Source organism: Monodelphis domestica, chromosome 2 (assembly GCF_027887165.1).
Source record: "Monodelphis domestica isolate mMonDom1 chromosome 2, mMonDom1.pri, whole genome shotgun sequence".
Taxonomy (NCBI): Eukaryota; Metazoa; Chordata; class Mammalia; order Didelphimorphia; family Didelphidae; genus Monodelphis; species Monodelphis domestica.
This window is the reverse complement of record NC_077228.1, coordinates 123701114-123722320: the sequence shown is the minus strand read 5'-3', so window position 1 is coordinate 123722320 and position 21207 is coordinate 123701114. Positions and strand designations below refer to the sequence as shown.

The window sequence follows — 21207 nt, the reverse complement described above, 5'->3', positions numbered from 1 at the left end:
GCATTAGACAACCAACACTTCATTCTCCTGGGGTCTCCAAAACTCCTGTGATAGCCTGTATATGAAAACATGTGCTCTTGTTTGAGCATTAATCTCTTCCTAAATCCCAAATAACTTTAAGTCCCAGGGTCTTTTGAGGCTGGCCAACCCTTTGATAGAGTTTTATTTTTTAAAACACCACAATAACTGTACTTCTTACAACTGTCCCCTTCTCTCTATTCATAGCTCTCTATGGGCTAAGTCAGGCCCTCATCACCTCCCTCCTGGACCTTTCCTATTACCTTCTATGAGGCCTCCCTCCCTCCAGTTCTTTACCTCTCCAATTCATCCTTTAATCAACTGCCCAAGTGATATTCTTAAAGCCTGTACAGGTCTGATCTTGTTCTATAAATCCCATTGACTCCCTACCACTAGGATCAAATTCAAACTCTTTGCTTTGACATTTGAAAGAATTTACAACCTGGCTTCAATCTAACTTTCCAGTCTCGTTGCATATTACTCCCTTAATGCACCTTTCAATCTAGTCAAATTGTCCTTCTTGCTATATCTTATATGTGCATTTTGAGTTTCCGTTTCCTGCCTATTATCTGCCATGTCTAGAATGAATTCCCTCCTCTATTTTTTTCTCTTAAAATCCCTAGTTTCCTTCAAATCTCAGTTCAAATCACATATCCTACATGATGTCTTTCCTCATCCTTATAGCTTTTAGTGCCTTCTCCCCCTCCAAATTACCATGTATTCATTTTGTATATGCTGATTTTGTATGTAATTATATGTGTAAATGTCATCTCCCCTGATATGATGAAAATTTGACTTTTTCATTTTTCTTTTTGACTTTTTTTCATTTTAACTTTATTTTTTTAATTTTTGTCCAAAGTACCTAACACAAGGTAGGTGTAAAATAAATGTTTTTTTTATTGTTTAAAGAATCCAAAAGTTTAAAAATAGCAAGTGACCGTAATTTTTCTTCAAAATAATAACCTGGGGGCTGCTGAGTAGCTCAGTGGATTGAGAGCTAGGCCTAGAGACAAGAGGTCCTAAGTTCAGATCTGACTTCAAACACGTCCTAGCTGTGTGACCCTGGGCAAGTCACTTAACCCCCACAGCCTAACTATTAACACTCTTCTGCCTTGGAATCAATAAATAGTACTGGTTCTACGATGGAAGGTAAGGGTTTTCAAAAACAAAATAAAATAACAATCCAAGAAAAAGGACTGGAGAGGGATTGTAGTAAAATGGAATAGTAGGGCATGAGATAGACACACTCTCCAAACTCCCTCACAATCAAAAAATAACTCCACACAATGCTAAAAGAGGAAAAACTGGAAAAGAGCCACCAAAAATAATTTGGATAGGGCCCTGATATCTCTGGCTTCTGCTGTGCATGCTCAAGTCCTAGAGGTAGGGCACATAGCCTTACTTTGTATGGTTGACCTGAGAATCTGTATCCCAGTGGTGAATACCATTAGAGTTGGCAGGAGGAGAACCCTGGGAGCACCTGTGTGGACTGTGGCCTCTGCTCCAGGGATCTCCACTCACCCACAGCTGGCAGCTGACTGCTGAACAAGGAAGGACTTAGGGGCCCCGGCGCTCCAATGAGACATTGGCTCTGTCTCAGGCTGTAGATTTGGTAGAGGAAGAGTGAAGAGGGAGCACATACTGGCAAATGCAGTTGCTGAGGGGCTGGGCCCTTGCTTGCTGTAATCACCCACAGGAGAGTGGAGATCCTGGCTTCTGTCCCAAGGTAGAAGTAAGCTGACTGCTTACAGTGGCAGAATTATCAGGACAGAGTCTAGTTGGAGCACCTGAGGTCAGTCACAGACTGGAGTTTGAGCCAGGCAGAGAAGGGACCACACAGCACTAGATCATAGAAACTAGAAGAACTAAATAAAAACTAGGAAATCACAAACACAAAAAATACTGAAACCTGAATTATTACCCACACACACACACACACACACACACACACACACACACACACACACACACACACACACACACCACTGGCTCTGTTTCCAGAGCCAGATTCAAATATAAAACTTATAGTTAAACTTATTAGTTAGAATTTAAAAATTTGAAAAAAAAAAGAGAAATCCAAAGAGAAAGAGCACAACTATAAATAGCTATTTTAAAAACAGAGAAGATGAGTTCGAATTTGGAGAACAGCAAAGTTAAAATACTGTTTCTAAAATAGCAAAGAAAAAAAAACAAATGGTGACAAGCCACAAATTTTTTTCAGAAAAGCTTAAAAGCAGGATATAAAAACCCCACAGAAATAATCAGCATTTCTATTTACCACCAATAAAATTCAATAGCAAGAGATATAGAATTAAATTCCATTGATCATAACTGTAGACAATAAAAAATACCTGTTAAGACAAACCCAGCAACTATAGGAACACAATTACAAAGCACTTCACATAAATAAAGCTAGACCTAAACAACTGGAAAAACATTAATTGGTCATGGACAGGCTGAGTCAATACAATAAAAATGGCAATCCTACCAAAATTAATTCATCTATTCAGTGCCATACCAATCAAACTACCCAAAAATTATTTCATAGAACTAGAAAAAAAAAAGAACAAAATTCATCTGGAATAACAAAAAGCAAAGGATATCAAGAGAATCAATTTAAAAAATATAAGTGGAGACAAAAATGTTCTTGATTTCAAACTATAATAGAAGTTGACAATCATCAAGATAATTTGGTATTGGCTTAGAAATAGGGCAGGGGATCAATGGAGTAGATTAAGTATTCAACACATGGTAGTTAATGTCCATAACAATTTACCATTTGGTAAACCCAAAGTTCTAAGTCTTGGGTGGGGGGGGGAGAGAACAACCTCCTATTTGACAAAAACTCCTGGTAAAACTGGAAAACAGTATAACAAAACTAGGCATAGACATCAATATCATTCCATACAGTAGGAAAATGTCAAAATATTTAATTTAGAAATAAAGAATAATCATAAACAAATTAGGGGAACATGAAGAAGTTTGCCTGTCAGGCTCATAGTTACGGGAATAATTTATGACCAAGGAATAGAGAATATTAAAAAAAATGAAGTAGATTAATTTTGATTATGTTAAATTTAAAAGATTTTGTACCAAAAAAAAAAAACAATGCAATCAAGACTAGAAGGGAAACAATAAATTTGGAAGAAAACTTATAGTGTCTCTGACAAAGGTCTTATTTCTCAAATATATAGAGAACCAATTCAAATTTATAACAATATAAAGCATTCCTCAATTGATAGTCAAAAATTATGAACAGTCAATTCTCAGAGGAAGAAATTAAAACTATCTCTAGACTTGTGAAAAAATGTTCCAAATCACTAGTGATTAGAGAAATGCAAATTCAAACAGCTCTGAGATACCACCTCATACATATCAGATTGGGTAGCGTGAACAAAAAAGAAAATAACAAATATTGGAGGGGATGTGAGAAAATTGGGACACTAATACACTGTTGGTAGAACTGTGCACTGATATAACCATGCTAGAGAGCAATATGAAACCACACTTAAACAGCAATAAAACTTTGTATATTCCTTGACCCAGAAATACCACTACTGGGTCTGTATTTCAAAAAGATCACAGATAAGGGAAGAGGATCAATCTGTACCAAAACATTTTAGCTCTTTTTGTAGTGGCAAAGAATTGGAAAATATGGGGTTGTCCATCACTTGGGGAATGGATGAACAAGTTGTGTTGTAGATTGTAATGGAATACTATTGTACCATAAACAAGTTGAGTTCAGAAACACCTGTAAAGATGAATATGAACTGATGCAAGGTGAAGTGAGAACCAGGATGTGTATATATATAGAGAGAGAGAGATAGATAGATAGAGAGAGAGAGAGAGAGAGAGAGAGAGAGAGAGAGAGAGAGAGAGAGATTATACAATGATCAGATGTGAAGGACTAAACCATTATCAGCAAAGCAAATTTTCAAAAAACCACCAGGGATTCATGATGAGAAATATTATCCACTGCCAAAGAAGGAATTGTTGGAATCTGATTGCTGATCAAAGCATGCCATTTTATTCTTTATTTCTATCTTGAGTTGTTCCTGGTAAGCATTATGTGTTCTATCATGACATGAGCAATATGGTAATATGTATTGCATGAACACTCTGGTATAAACTGTATCAGACTATCAACTCAGGGTGGAGGGGAAAGGGAGAGAGAGAAAATCTGAATACTAAAATGTAAGAAAACATTTTCAAAAACTGTTTCTATATCTAACTGAATAAATAAATAATTTTTAAAAGAATAGCTTTAAAAAGATCTCAAAAACAAATAAGAGAAGTTGAGGAGAATAGAAAAAAATAAAAGCAATACAAGAAAATTGTGAAAAATTGGAAAGAGATTCAAAAACTAATGGAAGAAAAGAATTCATTAAGAGTTAGAACTGGACAGAGGAAAACTAACGACTTCCTAAGGCAATAAGAAATTACAAAGCAAAATTAAAATAATAAAATAATAGAAGAGAATATGAAATATTTTATTACAAAAATAACTGACCTGGAAAATGGATCTAAGAAAGACTATAAAAATTGTTGGAATACTGGAAAATGATGATCAAATAAAAGTTTAAACTCCTTACTCCAAGAAATAATTAAGAAAAATTACTGTGTTGTTCTAGAACTAGATGATTAAATAGAAAGTGAAAGAATCCATCAATCACTGTCACAAAAAGACCTCAAGATAAAAATGCACAGGAGCATCATTGCTAAGTTCCCTAACTCTCAGGTAAAGGAGAAAATACTATAAGCAACAAGAAAAAAAAATTATAAAGTGTGGGTTTAGTCAGAATAACAAGACTGAACAGCTTTAATATTAAAATAATAAAGGGCATGGAACAAAATGTTACAAAGAGCAAAGGAACTGGATATGCTATCAAAAATAACATACCCAGCAAAGATAAGCATAATTACTCAAGGGGAAAATGGATATTTAATGAATGAAAGAAGTTTCAACTATTCTTGTGGAAATAACCAGAAATCAGTAAAAAAAAATTTATTTCCAAGAATCATAAGAAGGTAAACATGAAGGACTAATTATAAGTGACCTGAAAAGGTCAAATTACTTAGTTCTTATATGGGAGAATGTTGACTATAACCTTTAAGAATGATATCATTACTTAGGTAATGTGAAAGAGCATATATAGATAGAAGATGATGTCAAGTTGAATAAATGTAATGAGATAAAATAACAATAAAATGTGGTTGGAAGAGATAAAAATGGAACAATTCTCTCACATAAAAGAGGCAGGCATGAATTGGAGAACTGTCATAGAGAAGGGAGTGAAAAGGGTAGGAGGATTGGTAGTACTAGAACCCTATCCTCACCAGTCTGGGTTAAAGAAAGAAGAATATATATACAACTAGAAGTTTAAAAATCTTAACATTCAGAGAAACGGGAGGTTAGGAGGACAGAATAAGGAAGGAACTTCTAGTCCCCTTAAGGAAATAAGGGATTAAGAGGAGGGAATGTAAATTAAGAAGAAAGAGAGGAAGGGGATAAGAAAAGGGAGGAAGCATATATCAAGAAACAGGAGGGCAAAGTGTATAAGGGACAGGAAAGGGGAATGATTTTTAGAAGGGAATTCATATCAAGAAATAATAAGACAAGGTGGGAGGATAAGGGAGGGACTTTGGAAGGTGGAATAGAATAAGAACTACGAAGTAAAAGAAAAGGACAAGTGAGGGGCTCTTCAAAGGGTGGGTTGATTTAGAACTAAGATGCCAAGGGGAGTCAAGGAAGGAGTTCTAAGAAGGGGCACAAATTGGAAAGGTAGTGGATAGAAAAAATGAGACATCTGAAAAGGGTATGGCAAAAGGAAAGAAGGAGAAGGACAAACATTGAGAAGAAATAGAATGGAGGGAAATGCACAAGTAGTAGTTATAACTTTGATTGGGAATGAAATTAATTCATTCATAAAAAGGAAGATAGAATGTATAAGAAACTAAAACCTGACAATATATGATGTATATAGAAACACATAGTCTGGAAATTTCTAAGCTATGTTTTCCCAGAGACATGGAAAACTGGGGTGCATTGGGCATTCCAAAGTCTTGCTGGAATGGAATCTTTTAATGTTGTTCCCACACAGATATAATATTTGAAGAATAACTTGTGTATGTTTACTTCCAGAGAATGAATTGAGAAGTGGAAGCATAAAAACTTATACACACACACACATATGTTTGCCTAATGATGCTTAAACTATGGTGGGGGAAGTAAGGACAGCATTAAGAACTCTGGAAATAAATTCTATTAATAAAAATTAAAGGAAAAAGGGGGAAGGCTAGTTGATATATAAATATTCTTTGGTTTGAGGCATTTTGAGATACTTTATTTACAAGGATTTTTGTTGTTTTTATTTTGTGTAATAGGAATGTCAGTGGGTTTGGAGACAGATGACCTTGGTTCCAATATGAGTTCTGGCACTCGGTACCTGATCTTGAGCATGTCATGTAGCCAGTGCCATACAGGTTTTTCATTTGTAAAATTCAAGAGGTAGAATAGAAGATTTCTTGGGTCCCTATCTATAATGTAAATGCTATTTTTCTATTACATGTCCACTAATAAAACCTACCATCATCTCACATGTCATCTAAATTAAAAAAATAATAATAACCCAAAGCACACAATTTCAGATGTCAGAGGCTTTCCAGTCAAACTTATATCTTCTGCTTGTATCTCTTCAATATCGAAGTTTGGGACTTTTTTGAAGAGTAGCCATTGTCTCTAAAAGTAGCCTATTCTACTTCTTAAAAAATTTAAACCCTTACTTTTCATTTAAGAATTAACACTATGTATTGGTTCCAAAGCAGAAGAGCAGTAAGGGGGTAGACAATAGGGTTTAAGTGACTTACCCAGGGTCACAAAGCTCGGAAGTATCAGGGGCCATATTAAACCCAGGACCTCCCATTTCTAGGTCTAGCTCTCTATTCACTGAGCCACCTAACTGCCCCTGCCTAGTCTATTTTTGAACAGTTTTAATTATTAGGAATGTTTTCCTGGCATAAAATCTAAATTTTATTCACTATTATATCCATACTTTCTTCGTTTTCCTCATGCTCCCCCTCCCCCTCCAAAAAACACATTTACAGGTTCATTTTGGGGTCCATATTTTTATATGTACTATTTCTTTTAAATGGACCATACTATGAATCATGCCATCATAACTAAAGTTGCTTCTGAGTGCTAATGGTTTTTAATTTATTCTAATTTTGAAGAACCACCCAGATGGGTTCATACCCACAGTGATGACTTTTAGAGAGAAAACTAGAAAAGGAGGATATGATGATTTCTAACAAACTCAAAAGATAGCCAGTTGGCTTAAATTGGCCAAATGTAACAAGCCTTTGGAATCAGCTGACCCTGGCAAGGGCTACTAATTTAGATGAAGTTCATATGTGCTCAGCAACTTGACTGAATCATAATAAAAATTTTTATACTTGTTCTAGGCCTTGAGCTGATTGCTGACCTTATTCATATCTTGACCACAGAGGAGAAAAAAGGCATTGGAAATTATTGATTCACCTAGAGAATTAAATATTCTTTAGGACTATTTGGCAACCTTTTGAAAAAAGAGTATATGATACAGTAGGATAATTGACTGGATGTCTAAAAAGCCACACTTATAGTCTGAAATCTTGAGGGACAAAGTGTCTTTTACTTAAATATTTATCTGGAGAATAAACATTAGAAAGCAAGCTGGATTTTACATTATACATTGGATATAACTTGCATAGACATGGATTTTGTTTCCCAAATCATGTTTTTATGATCCATAGCAAGACTTCTGCATTTCTTTTTAACACACATTTACTCTTTAAAGTGTAATTGTAATGAGTCTTGTTATATTATGCCTCTTTCCTTTAAAAGAGAACATGATTCCCTGTAGGGGAATTCAAGTAATTTGCTGCCACAGTAATCTTCTTTCTCCTGAAATGTTAAATACTTGGCTTTCCTCCATGTATTTTCTTTTCCCTGCTCTACAACTGCCTTTCCGCCCTTCCTTACTTTTATGCTGAACATTTGAGTGATGTTTTCTTTTCTTCTCCTACTCTAGGACTTCAAGATTAGGTTATAGTAAGGACTGTCCCTCTGAGATATTTCTTTATTTCTCTCCTCATACTGTCCAATTTATAATGTAGTTTTCATTTGCCATTTTGACTTTCTCACTGTCATCTGCTTAATACTGTTTTTCTCTTATGCCTTATTTTAAAGACCACCAAAATGAATTTCCTTAAAATGACAAGTCATTTTTTTGTTTAACTGGATAAAATATGTTGATTTTATGGACCTTCAGAGAGTTATAAGGATAGGAGGGATCTCAACAGATTATCTTGCCCACTTCAATCATCTCTACCTGATGGCTACCTTTACTGTCTTAAAGGTCTTCAATGTAACAGATGTCACAGCAACATCCTTCATTCATTAAGTTTCAGAAAGACGTAGGACATTAGAATTGGTGCATTCTCCTTATTGTTGACTTTAATCAATACCCATATAGTCCATGCATCATAGCATATGTTTTAAAGTAGACATTTTTCATAGTTATAATCCTGATATGAACAGATTATAGTATAAAGAAACAGTGCATACAGGTGACATTAATGCTGACAATTAAAATTTCAGAAGCTATATTTGTATGTGAATGAAAGAAATCTCATAGTCTAGCAGATTAATGTGTTGACTCAGTTCTTTCTAGTTAATTGATTTGGTCTAAGAAATAAATTCCTTTATATGTCCATTTGACAGTGACTTATATAGAGTAACTGAGAGAACAAGTGACTAAAATATGCAGTTAAAACACACACACACAATCTTAGTATTCCATTATTTCTTTCCCAATTTATAGACTTGAATCTGTATGAGCTGAAGCTATTAATATGTCTAATTTCAGTGCTTATATCTAGAAAATGGAACTAATTGAGTTTCTACTGTGCAATGCTCTTTCAGAACCAGAGACAATGAATTCTGAGAATTCCAGAATAGAATTGTCTATTTATTGTCAGTTCTTTTCCACATGATCTAATTTGTCTTTCCAAGGTTACGTAACAGTATATCCTATTAGATTAGGCATATCCAGTTTCTTTTTATCCCTTATAAGTGGCTTTTTTGTTTCTACTTCCATCCCTTATTACATACAATTACCTCAGATAATCATAGATTTAGAATTCAAAACAAGTCCTTTAATTCTACCAGTAGAAATCATGAATCCCATCTACAGTATACAACAAAGTATAGTATACAACAAATAGTCATCTTCCCTATACTTGTGTGGCTAGACAAGAGTTCTTCTGACAACTTCTGGGACATTTCCACATTATTTATTTTGGTAAGTAAATATCTTATAAAACCAAAACCCCAAATCATATGCCCAAATAAACAAGTGATAAATCATATTTTTTCATCTGTATGTATACTCCAGCAGTTCTTTCTCTGGAGGTGGATAGCATTCTTTTTCATTAATTACTCAGAATTGTCCTGGATCATGGTTTGGCTGTTAATAGCCAAGTCTATCACATTTGATCATTCTAGAATACTTCGGTTATTGTGTTTAATGTTCTTGTAGTTTTGCTTATTTCACTCTGCATCAATTCATGTAGGTCTTTCTAGTTCTTTCTGAAATCATTTTGTTCATCATTCTTTATAGCACAATAGTATTCTGTTACCATCATATACCTTTTTATTCAGCCATTCCTCAAATGACAGACATCTTTTTAGTTTCTGATTCTTTGCTACCACAAAAAGAACAGCTATAAATATTTTTGTACAAATAAGTCCTTTCTAATTTTTTTTTTTAAATCTCTTTGGGATACTAGTAATGGCATTACTGGATCAAAAGGTATGTATGTATTCCTTTATAGTCCTTTGGGCATAATTCCAAATTGTCTTCCAGAATGTTTGAATCAGTTCACAACTCCATCAGCAATGCATTAGTGTCCCAATTTTTCCATAATCCCTTAAATATTTATTATTTTCCTTACTGTCTTATTGGCCAATCTGTGCGAGGTGATACCTAAGAGTTGTGTTAATTTGCATTTCTCTAATCTAGAGGGATTTAGAACATTTTTAATATAATTATTGATATCTTTGATTTCTTCATCTGAAAACTGCCTATTCATATCATTTGACCATTTATTAATTGGGGAATAACTTGAATTCTTATGAATTTGACTTAATTTTTTTTATATACTTGAGAAATGAGACCTTCATCAGAGAAATTGGTTATAAAATTTTTTCCCAGTTTGTTGCTTCCCTTCTAATTTTGGTTGTGTTTGGTTTTGTTTATACAAAACCTTTTTAATTTAATATAACCAAAATTGTTTATTTTTACAACTTATAATGTTCTTTGTTCCATGTTTGGTCATAAATTCTTCCCTTCTCCATAGATCTGACAGGTAACTTTTCTACATTTCCCTAATTTACCTATAATATCAATCTTTATGTTTAAATATTATACCCATTTGACCTTATCTTGAGATGTTAATCTAAACCTAATTTTTGTCATACTGTTTTCCAATTCTCCAGCAGTTTTACCAAATAATGAGTTCTTACCCCAAAAGTTTGGATTTGGGGGTTTATTGAACACCAGATTGCTGAAGTCATTTACCCCCAATCTATTCCATTGATCCACCCTTCTATTTCTTAGTCAGGACCAGATTGTTTTGATGATTACTGCTTTATCATACAGGTAAAGATCTGATACTGGTAGGACTCCATCATTCATATTATTTTTCATTAGTTCCCTTGACATTCTTGACTTTTTGTTCTTCCAAATGAATTTTATTATTTTTTTTTAGTTCTATAAAATAGTTTTTGAGTAGTTTCATAGCTATGGCACTGAATAAGTAAATGAATTTAGGTAGGATTGTACTTTATTATATTAGCTCAGCCTACCCTTTAACAATTAATGTTTTCTAATTTTTTAGATATAATTTTGTTTCTGTGAAAAGCGATTTCTATTTGTGTTCGTATAATTCTTGCATTCATCTTGGCAAGAAGATTCTCAAATTTTTTATATTGTATAGAGTGATTTTAAATGGAGTTTCTCTTTCTAACTCTTGCTTCTCAGCTCTGTTGGAAATATATAGAAATAATAATTATTTGTGGAGGTTTATTTTGTGTCCTGCAACTTTACTAAGGTTGTTAATTATTTCAGCTAGATTTTCTAGGATTCTCTAAGTATACCATCCACAAAGAGTAACAGTTTAGTTTCCTCATTACCTATTTTAATTCCTTCAATTTCTCTTTCTTCTCTAATTGCTAAGACTAGCATTTCTAGTACAATATTAAATAATAGTGGTGATGATGGGCATCCTTGCTTCACTCCTGATCTTATTAGGAAGACTTCTAACTTATTCTCATTGTAGATGATACTTGCTGATGGTTTTAAATAAATAGTACTTATTATTTTAAGGGAAGACACTTTATTCCTATGCGATAGTGCTTTCAGTAGGAACTGCTGTTGTATTTTGTCAAAGGCTTATTGAGATAATCATGTGATTTCTGTTAGTTTGATTATTGATATAATCAATTATGCTGAGAGTTTTCCTAATACTAATCTAGCTGTGCATTCCTGTTATAAATCCCACCTGGTCCTAGTGAATAATCCTTGTGATATATTGCTATAGTCTCTGCTAATATTTTATTTAAGGTTTTTGCATCTATGTTCATTAAGGATATCAGTCTATATATTTTTTCTCTATTTTTGGTCTTCCTGGCTTAGTTTTCAGCACCATATCTATATCAAAAAAGATTTTTGTTAGGATTCCTTCTTTGCTTATTTTGCCAAATAGTTTATAGAATATTGGGATTAATTATTCTTTAAATTTGTTTGATAGACTTCTCTTGTGAATCCATCTTGCCTCAGGGATTTTTTCTTGGGGATTTCATTGATGGTTGTTCAATCTCTTTTTCAGAGATGGGATTATTTAAGTATTCTATTTCATCTTTTATTAATTTAGGCAATTTATATTTTGTACATATTCATCCACTTCACCTAGATTATTAGATATATTGACATATAATTAGGTTAAATAGCTCCTAATAATTGCTTTAATTTTCTCTTCAATTAGAGGTGAAATTATCCTTTTCATTTTTGTTACTGGTAATTTGATTCTCTTCTTTCTTTTTTAAATCAAATTAACCACTGCTCGATTTAATTTGTTTTTTTAATATAGAACCAGCTCCTAATCTCATTTATTAATTCAATTGTTCTTTTACTTTTGATTTTATTAATTTCTCCTTTGATTTTTAGGATTTCCAATTTAGTCTTTATGTATTTTTAATTTGTTCTTTTTCTAGGTATTTTTTACTTTCTTGCCCAATGCATTGAACTGCTTTTTCTCTATTTTATTAATATAAATACTCAGGGACATAAATTTTCCCCTGAGTACTTCTTTGTATCCTATACATTTTGATTTGTTATCTCCTTATTGCTATTCTCTTCAATGAATTTGTCTTTTATCAAGATGTAATTCCTTTCCTTAGCTCTTTTAATCTGATCTATTTTTCCCTTCACTTTATTTGTGCTTTTTTTGGTCTCAGTTGAAGCCCAATAGATTATGTTCCAGCCTCTTACTGTTACTCTGAGTATCTATGTACCCCAAATGTGTTTCTATTAAACAACATAAGGTAGGGTTCTGGTTTTTAGTCCACTCTGCTATCTACTTCCTTTTTATGGGTGAGTTCATCCCATTTACATTCACAGTTGATGATTACCATCTGTGTATTCCCTTCCATCTTGATTTCCTCTTTTAATCCTCCCCTTTCTCCTTTCCCTCTTTTCCTCCACACTAGTGATTTGCTTTTAATCATTCCTACTCTTCCTCCTACTTTATATTGCTCCCCTTCCTACCACTACCCTTCTTATTCACCTTTTACTTCTCTATAGGGTAAGATGGGACTCTATAAGATAGGATTGTGACTGTTCTTCCCTCTCTGAGACAATTCTAATGAGAGTAAAGTTTAAGTATTATATGTCACCACCCTCTTCCACCCCTCCACTTTAAATAGTTTTCCCCCTTGCCTCTTTACGTGATATAATTTATCCCATTTTACTTCTCTTATCCCATTTCTTTTAGTACAATCCTCTTTTTCAGCCCTAGTTGTTTTTAATATCATATAAACAATTTGATTATAATGAAATCTTTAAATATTTCCTCTTTCTAATTTACCTTTTCTTCTTCATTTGTATTTTGTATTTGGACATCAATTTTTCTATTTAAATCTAATCTTTTCTTCAGGAATGCTTGGAAATTTTTTTATTTTATTAAATGAACAAATTTCCCCAAAAGAATATAGTTAGTTTTGATGGATAGGTGATTTTTTTTATTGTAAACCCAGTTCATTTGCCTTCCAGAACATTGTTCCAAACTTTCTAGTCCTTCAATGTGGAAGCTGCCAAATCCTGTGTAATACTGACTGGGGCTTCATGATAACTAAATTGTTTTTTTCTGACTGCTTGTAGGATTCTCTCCTTGACCTGGAAACTCTTGCACTTGGCTATAATATTCCTGGGAATTGTAATTTGGGGATTCATTGCAGGAAATAATCTGTAGATTCCTTCAGTTTCTATTTTACCCTATTGTTCAAGAATATCAGAGTAATTTTCTTAGATAATTTCTTGTGATATGATGTGTTGACTTTGGGGGGAGGGGGGTCATGACTTTCAGGTAGTCCAATAATTCCTAAATTATTTCTCCTGAATCTATTTTCCAGGTCAGTTTTTTTCAATGAGAAAGTTCATTTTTTCATTTATTTTTTCATTCTTTTTATTTTGTTTTATTGTTTCTTGATGTCTTGTAAAATAATTAGCTTCTATTTGCCCAATTCTAATTTTTAAAGACTGAATTTCTTCCACAATCTTTTGCTCCTCCTTTTCCATCTGGTCCATTCTATTTTTAAAGAAACCCTTTTCTTAATTAGATGTTTTTGCTTCTTTTTCCAGTAAGTCAAGTCTGTTTTTTTAAAAGCTTTTTTCTTGGGGGCAGCTGGGTAGCTCAGTGGATTGAGAGCCAGGCCTAGAGATGGGAGGTCCTAGGTTCAAATCCGGCCTCAGCCACTTCATAGCTGTGTGACCCTGGGCAAGTCACTTGACCCCCATTGCCTAGCCCTTACCACTCTTCTGCCTTGGAGCCAATACATAGTATTGACTCCAAGACGGAAGGTAAGGGTTTAAAAAAAAAAAAAGCTTTTTTCTTCATTGGATTTTTGTGCCTTTTTTTCAAGTTGAACAATTTTCCTTTTCAAGCAATTATTCTCTTTTTGCATTACTTTCATTTCTTTTCTACATTTTTCTTACCATTTTCCTTCAAACTTTCTTATTTTGTTTTTGAATTCCTTTTTGAGATCTTCCAGAGCTTGAGACATATTCCTCCTCTTTTTTTAAAAAAAGTTTTGCATGTGATTGCTTGGATTTCACCATACCTTTTTGTTCTGTTCTTTGCTCTTCATCCCCATAAACATTTTTGAGGGTTGTGTTTCTTTTGCTGTTTGTTCATTTTCCCAGCTTTCTTTTTGGTCTGTGAACTGCTAACTCTATTAACTGATTCTGTTTCCTTGGATACTGGTTTGCAGGGATCAGCACTGTGAGTTATTTTGCCCTGGGGATAGGTCCTCACTGCAGCAGTGTAGGCTTGAAAGGACCCCGTGCTATGGACTTCCAGATCTCACTCTAGGCTAATGTCAGGTCCTGAGACGTCAAGGGATTGTGGGTTTGTGGTGCTCTTTTGTTGGTGTAGCCCATGTCCCAGGATTCCAAAGATAGCTTATTCCAGAAGTGGAACCTGCAGCAGTGGGGGTTAGGGGTGGTTGGGAAACAGTCTTTTTGTGTAGTTTTTTCTTTTTTGGTTCCTCCTTATCCCATGGAAATCAACTTTCCCTCTCTCTCTCTCTCTCTCTCTCTCTCTCTCTCTCTCTCTCTCTATCTCTCTCTCTCTCTCTCTCTCTATTTCTCTGCCTACATTTCAAGATTTATTCAGTGAGAGAGCTCCTTCACTCTGTCTTTCTATTGGTTTTTGACTCCTGTCATTTTGAGGTGCTTTTTAAAGAATGGTTTGAGAGGATTGTCAGGGTGGTTTCTGGTTTTGCTGCTACTAAGCCTCCATTTTGGCTCTTCCCACGTCTTTTGTTTTGTCTTTAAAGAGCATTGACAAATCAGTGGACATTTAAGGAAAGCTGACCAGTATATTGAGGAAACTAGAAAATAACAAAATACCAATTCAAACCAACAGTATAATAAATCATATGGGGAGTTAAAAAGAAAGAGAGATGGATCCTGGTGTAAACTAATGTATATTCTAAAGAGGACCTTAAATAAAAACTTAAAAAACACAAGTGAAAGAAAATAATAAAAATATACTGTACATTTGTAGCAATGTCAAGGATAATTACCTAATTATTCTTTCATAAAAGAAGTATTTAAATGTTATATAACAGAATAATATTGAATTCAAGTTGATTTGAAATGTTTAATGCGTAGAAGGTTCATTATCTCAGATTCTCTAACTAGGCAAGATATTGACCACACATTTAAATATTAAAAGTAAATGGAAGATCAATTTCATAAAGCACACTTACTTTGTAATTTGAAGAAAATATGATCATTTTTACCTTGACATCCCATCTCTGGCTTTACTTTGTCTGACTTATGTTAGCCTTAGAAAGAATTAATGCAAAACAAATATACCCAAAGAATAAAGTTTCCCAACTACAATATTTCTAAAGCCCCTTTCTACCATTATGTTCATTATGGGAAGATAAATAGATGCCAAGAAAATTATTTCTATAATTATTTGTTAAATGAATGTGTGGAATGAGTTCTGATTTTAGTGCTTAAGTTGCCTTTTACCAATTTTTCCCCTCTGAACAAAACAATTTGAGGCTGTATTTTTTAATCAACCATTTAAGTATATCAAGAACCATGCAGAATGAGGCAATACAAAGACAATTGTGAAGCAATCCATGCCCTCACTAAGGACACATTTTATCATGGGAAGGAAACATAAATATATAATTAACACCAAAAAGATATAAGGTAATTAGGAGAGGTAAGGTTGGGACAAGCCACTAACAACAGAAAAGGAATCAGAAAAGATCTTGAGTTGAAGGTGGCACTTGAGATGTCTTGTAGGGCATTGGGGGTTCTGAAAGATATAGATGAGGAAGGAGTGCCAAGCTTGGGGATAGCCAATTCAAAGGATGTCAGAGAAACTTGAAATAGATTGTCATATTTTAAGAGTAGGAAGGCCAGTTTGCTTGAATCACGGGGTACATGAAGGAAATTCTAAATAAAGCAGGAGAGTCTCATTTGGAACAAGTTTGAAAAACTTTAAATGCCTAATGGGGGACTTTATATGTAGTCATAGAGGAAATAGGGAGTCACTGTCATCCAAATTAAACATTCTGTGTAACCCTTTATACTATAGATTTTGTCTTTATCCCCTAAAATATCCATTCAAGGGAAACAAAGTTCTGGAATTACTGTATGTCTGCATGGGACAACTAGGACACACAGGTGACATTTACACAAAATGGAGAGAACTGAGGCCAAGTTATGGTCAACTGAAGTAAAAATAATGCAGAAATAGCCTGAATTCACTTCTTTACTTTGAGTAATTATAATGGAATCTTTAATTTATGGACATATCTACATTTAACTAAATTTAACAAACATTTACTAAGTACCTTGATTGAAAGTTCAAGATTCTCTATCTGGGGAATAGAATAAGAATTTATAAACTGTTTATAATGTGTTAAGTATTGTGGTAAGTATTTTGCAACTATTTTTTTTATCAGAGAAGAACATCTTGTTAACTGAGCAGTAAACTTTGGAAGTAGTTAGGAAGTAAAGAGATATACCTATGAGCAGACAGACTAGGTATACGGAATGCAAATATCTTAGAAAATGTTGTCTGCCCTCAAAGAACTTACAATCTAATTCAGTAGAGAATTTAAATTTGTAATTATATAAAAAAAACAAAGGATTAAGTATGATGTATCCAAATTTATTTCATAAATTTATGTTAACCATTAGGTTGCTTCCCTCTCAAAATAAAAACACATATTTCTGAAGCACTTTAATGATTATAAAGAACACAATGATGTATGAGGTAATTATTGTTATTAGTTATCTTTATTTTATAGATAAGTAAACAAAGGATTATTAAGTGATATTAACTGTGACAATGAGAAAATGTCAGAGCCAAGATTCTAATGTAGGTTTTCTGATTCCAAATATTATATTCATTTCACTAGATTATTTGGACCACTTCATTGATGTTATATAAACAGTAAAAAATGGTTTTCTCAAAAACTAAGGAAAATATATTCTGAACCTTAGCCAGAAAATGCTTTGAAAACTTTAAAATTCTTTTTAAATGCTAGATACCATCATCATCATTAGCAATTCAAATTCTGTTGTTAAGGTGTTGTTCTAGGGCAATGATAGTGAACTTTTTAGAGGGGTGGGTGATGTGAGAAATGTCCTCCCCTGCAGGTGGAGAGGGGGAGGTGAGCAGCCCAGCCCCAAGTCCCTCAGGCTTTCTAGTAATGAACTCTGCTGAATTCTGTGCTGGGGTGATGGTATACATGCCCATAAAGAGGGCTTTAAGTGTCCTCTCTAGCTTGTGTACCATAGACTTGCCAACAAGGCCTGGCCTAGGGCATATTCAATCTATAGGATTCCTGAATTATTCTGGAGGTATTTGGGATAGTTAGAAAACATATAAAACTACTGACACAAGTTAAATTGAGAGTATCTTCAAGGCATTAATGCATTTAATTGGGAGTTCATGGCTCTATATCTCCAAGCTCTTAGTTCGTTTATATGTTGGAAGTTAAATTTTGAGAGATTTTTTAAAATTAATTTATTATTTTTGCCCACACCCAAATTTCCACTGCAAATCTCCAAAAATAGCTTATGTCTCTGTCTTCATAGATATGAGCAAAAAGATCCTCAGCTCTTGTGTAAATGCACAACATATATTTAATACACAATAGCCTTTACTTCACCCCACAGTCTGAATGCAAACCACACAAAGGATTCACAGTAACCCATAGTCACTGTAATTCTCATTTCAGTGGGTTCCACTTTCAATTAAAGAGACTTGTGTAGTCCTACAGACTTCTGACTGTTTGTATTTCTCTCAGGAGAGAGCCAAATTTGAGGATTATAGGAGAGGCAACTCTCAGACATTTCAATGAATCTTTTCTTCATCCCAGGGATACACATAAACTTTTAACCTATATTTCTGTCCTAATAGTTTGATCTCCCTTCCAAAGGGAAACAAACAACATTGCTAGGAAATGGATGTTGCAAAATTACAATAAAATAAAATAAAATAAATTTGTCCCTAAAGAAGAGATATGAGAACAAATCTTTTATATTCCTTTAAAGAAAAGAGAGCAGAGCAATAATGATGGGAGTGGTGATGGAAGTCAACAGGTGTGTAACATTATATAACTTATCAGATTTTTCTTCAATATATGATCCATCACTTTTTCCTTATTTTTTCTCTTAAAAATATGTGCTTTTTTAAAAGCACTTTAATTTTTCGAATTGATACTTTGAATTGGTCCCAAGGCCAAAGAGTGATAAGGGCAAGGCAATACAGGGTACGGGACTTGCCCAGGGTCACATAGTGAGGAAGTGTCTGATATTAGATTTGAACCCAGGACCTTCTGTTTCTAAGCCATAGGGATAGCATAGAGAGACAAATTAAGGCTATATAAAAATAAGAAACAATATAAGTAGTTTGTAACATTTTTTTACAATATGCTGAGAACAGCTTTCTCTAAGATCCTAGATTTTGAACTTGCAGACAAATTTGTTAATATGGCTATACTTTTGGATAGACCAGCTAATCTAACTAATAGTTGTTTAAAAATTTAAAATTTATCATTACTAAAACCTAAATTGTTACTAATAATGAAACATAATAATAAAATTATACTAAATATATTTTCCACTAAGTAAAAATTAAAATTGATTTGAATATTTGAACTGACATAGCGTTTTTTAAGATATATGATCCATAACCATTTGTCATACGCCAAATTCCCTACTTGTAGAATAGTGTCTGTTAAGTTTATGTCTCTGACAAGTGAGAGTACTATTTGACTCAATTTGAATACTTTATTACTAATGAAAAGTATTTTCTATTATCACAATATTTGAATTTCTTATCTTTAGGATTATAATTAAACTTGTGATATTTAATTAACTTTTCTTTGTGTCTTATGCAATTAACATGTTTTATATTATTGTATTGATGTTCATGCAATATCTTCCCTGCTGGAGTATAAGCTCCATGAGAGAAGGTACTGAGTCTTTTTTATGTTTTATGACTTATGATCTAACTATTCCTTGCACATAGTAGATTCTTATTAATCATTTGTTGAATTGAATTAAATATATCGATATGATCTACTTTTCCCCTTTTTTGTTTGTTTCTAGGGCTCTGTGCTTACACTAACTACAGTTTCACACTTACAGCTTGTACATCTGTTGGATGTACTACTAGTCAGCCAATTGTGAGTCGAACACTGCAGGCTGCTCCTCAAGGTAATGAAATAAATTTTCTATAACTGGGGGAAGGGATAGAATACTTATAATGACTTTATATCCTGTATTAAAATTAACTAAGCCATGTAAAGGTTAAAAAGTAAAGGGTTGGACTAAATATATGAGTGTGGTCACCGAAATTAATATATCTCAAGTCAGAATGACTTTTTATGGTAGTTTTTTTACAAAAAGAGAAAAGAGTGAAAGTAAGGAAATAAAAGAGAGAGTAGATAATTACTCCACCCCAGTGAAAATCAGGTAGGGCTTCAGAGGACAGAGCAAAGGACATCGAGAGGTTAGTTAAACAAGGGTTCTAGTCACAAGGCCTCCTTCAAGATGAGGGGCCTCTCCAGAGGCTAGTACCTCCAGAAAAGTCAGGAAAGGGAGTCAGCTTTTTTCCCTCATCCACATGGTAGTTCTAAGGGAAAATCCAAGAGCAAACTGAGGTCCCCAGCTAGAGCTCCTCCAGGGCCAATTTTGAAGGCAAAAGAGCTGGCCACAGGAAGTTCTTGCCACTTTTAAAGACCGTTCCTTTTGTTACTTCCTGTGCCTTCCTTCCATTTTACATAGACCAATTGCAGCTTTACCTTTGTTTAGGACTGCCCAGAGGGCAGTCAGTGGGTTTCTGATTTGTCACCTACTATCACACACATGGGGCACAGACCTCTCCATACTTAAGGATAAGTGGACTAAGCTTCTGGTGATTAAATCTAAAAATGGGCAGGGAAGAGTTAATCAATCCCATCTTCATAGCCATACATATATCAGGTACTTAAATGCTTATTAAATTGTTGAAAATTGTTAGATAAAAAAAATGTACATTCTAATTTTTAGGTCTTATTTAACCTATTTTATTTATGAAAGAAAGTATCCTTACTATTTCTTTGAGATCTTCAGATTTTATGGTATACTGTAAGAAAATTAAGTGTGAGATTGACTAAAAGATTAATAATAATTAAGTGGCTAGTTCTTCCACAGATGTGTATACATTTCATGGGATCATACAAAGATTCAGAGGTAAGAGGAACTTTAGATATAATCTCATCCACCTGCCTCATTTTATATATCATAAAAGCAAAGAATTAGTAGTGACTTTAGAAATTATCTAGCTCAAATATCTCATTTTACAGATGAAAAAACTGAGACCCAGAGAGCTTGATACCTGCCCAGGATCTTGTATATTATAAATTACAAAGTCAGGATTCAAATCCAAGACCTTTGATTCTAAACTAGGATCCTTTCTAGTATAAATAAAAAAAGTGTTACTTACCTCTCAGGGTGGTTGTTAGAATCTAATTAGATAATAATTGTAAAGCACAACCCTGTGTAAAGGGAACCCCTGAGATAGACTCAGGAACCAATCATATTTTCTCTCAGGAACCAATCAAAGTTTCTCTGACCCGGACCTGTAACCTCTATTTCCGGGTCACTAATAAGTTGGCTCAGAAAGCAGAAAATTCACAATCCTGGGAGGAAGGAGTTCCCATTACACAACCCAAAACCTGGCATATCATAAGCACTACATTAATTTTAGCTATTATTATTATCATCATCATTCTATAGTCTCTCTCTTTAAGAAATTCAGTGTTATTGCTGTCCCAGTTCCCCCATCTGT

The 21207-nt window shown here is 33.8% G+C and overlaps 1 protein-coding gene across 2 annotated transcripts in view; it reads left to right on the top strand.

Moving 5' to 3' along the window:
• The window catches only part of USH2A (usherin), a 327556-nt gene that overhangs the window by 116224 nt on the left and 190125 nt on the right, over positions 1–21207 (top strand). For both annotated transcript variants that reach the window (XM_056815925.1, XM_056815924.1), the window contains exon 14: positions 19485–19592. In XM_056815925.1, coding sequence (XP_056671903.1) covers positions 19485–19592 — 108 coding nt within the window. The remainder of the gene's footprint in view (positions 1–19484; positions 19593–21207) is intronic.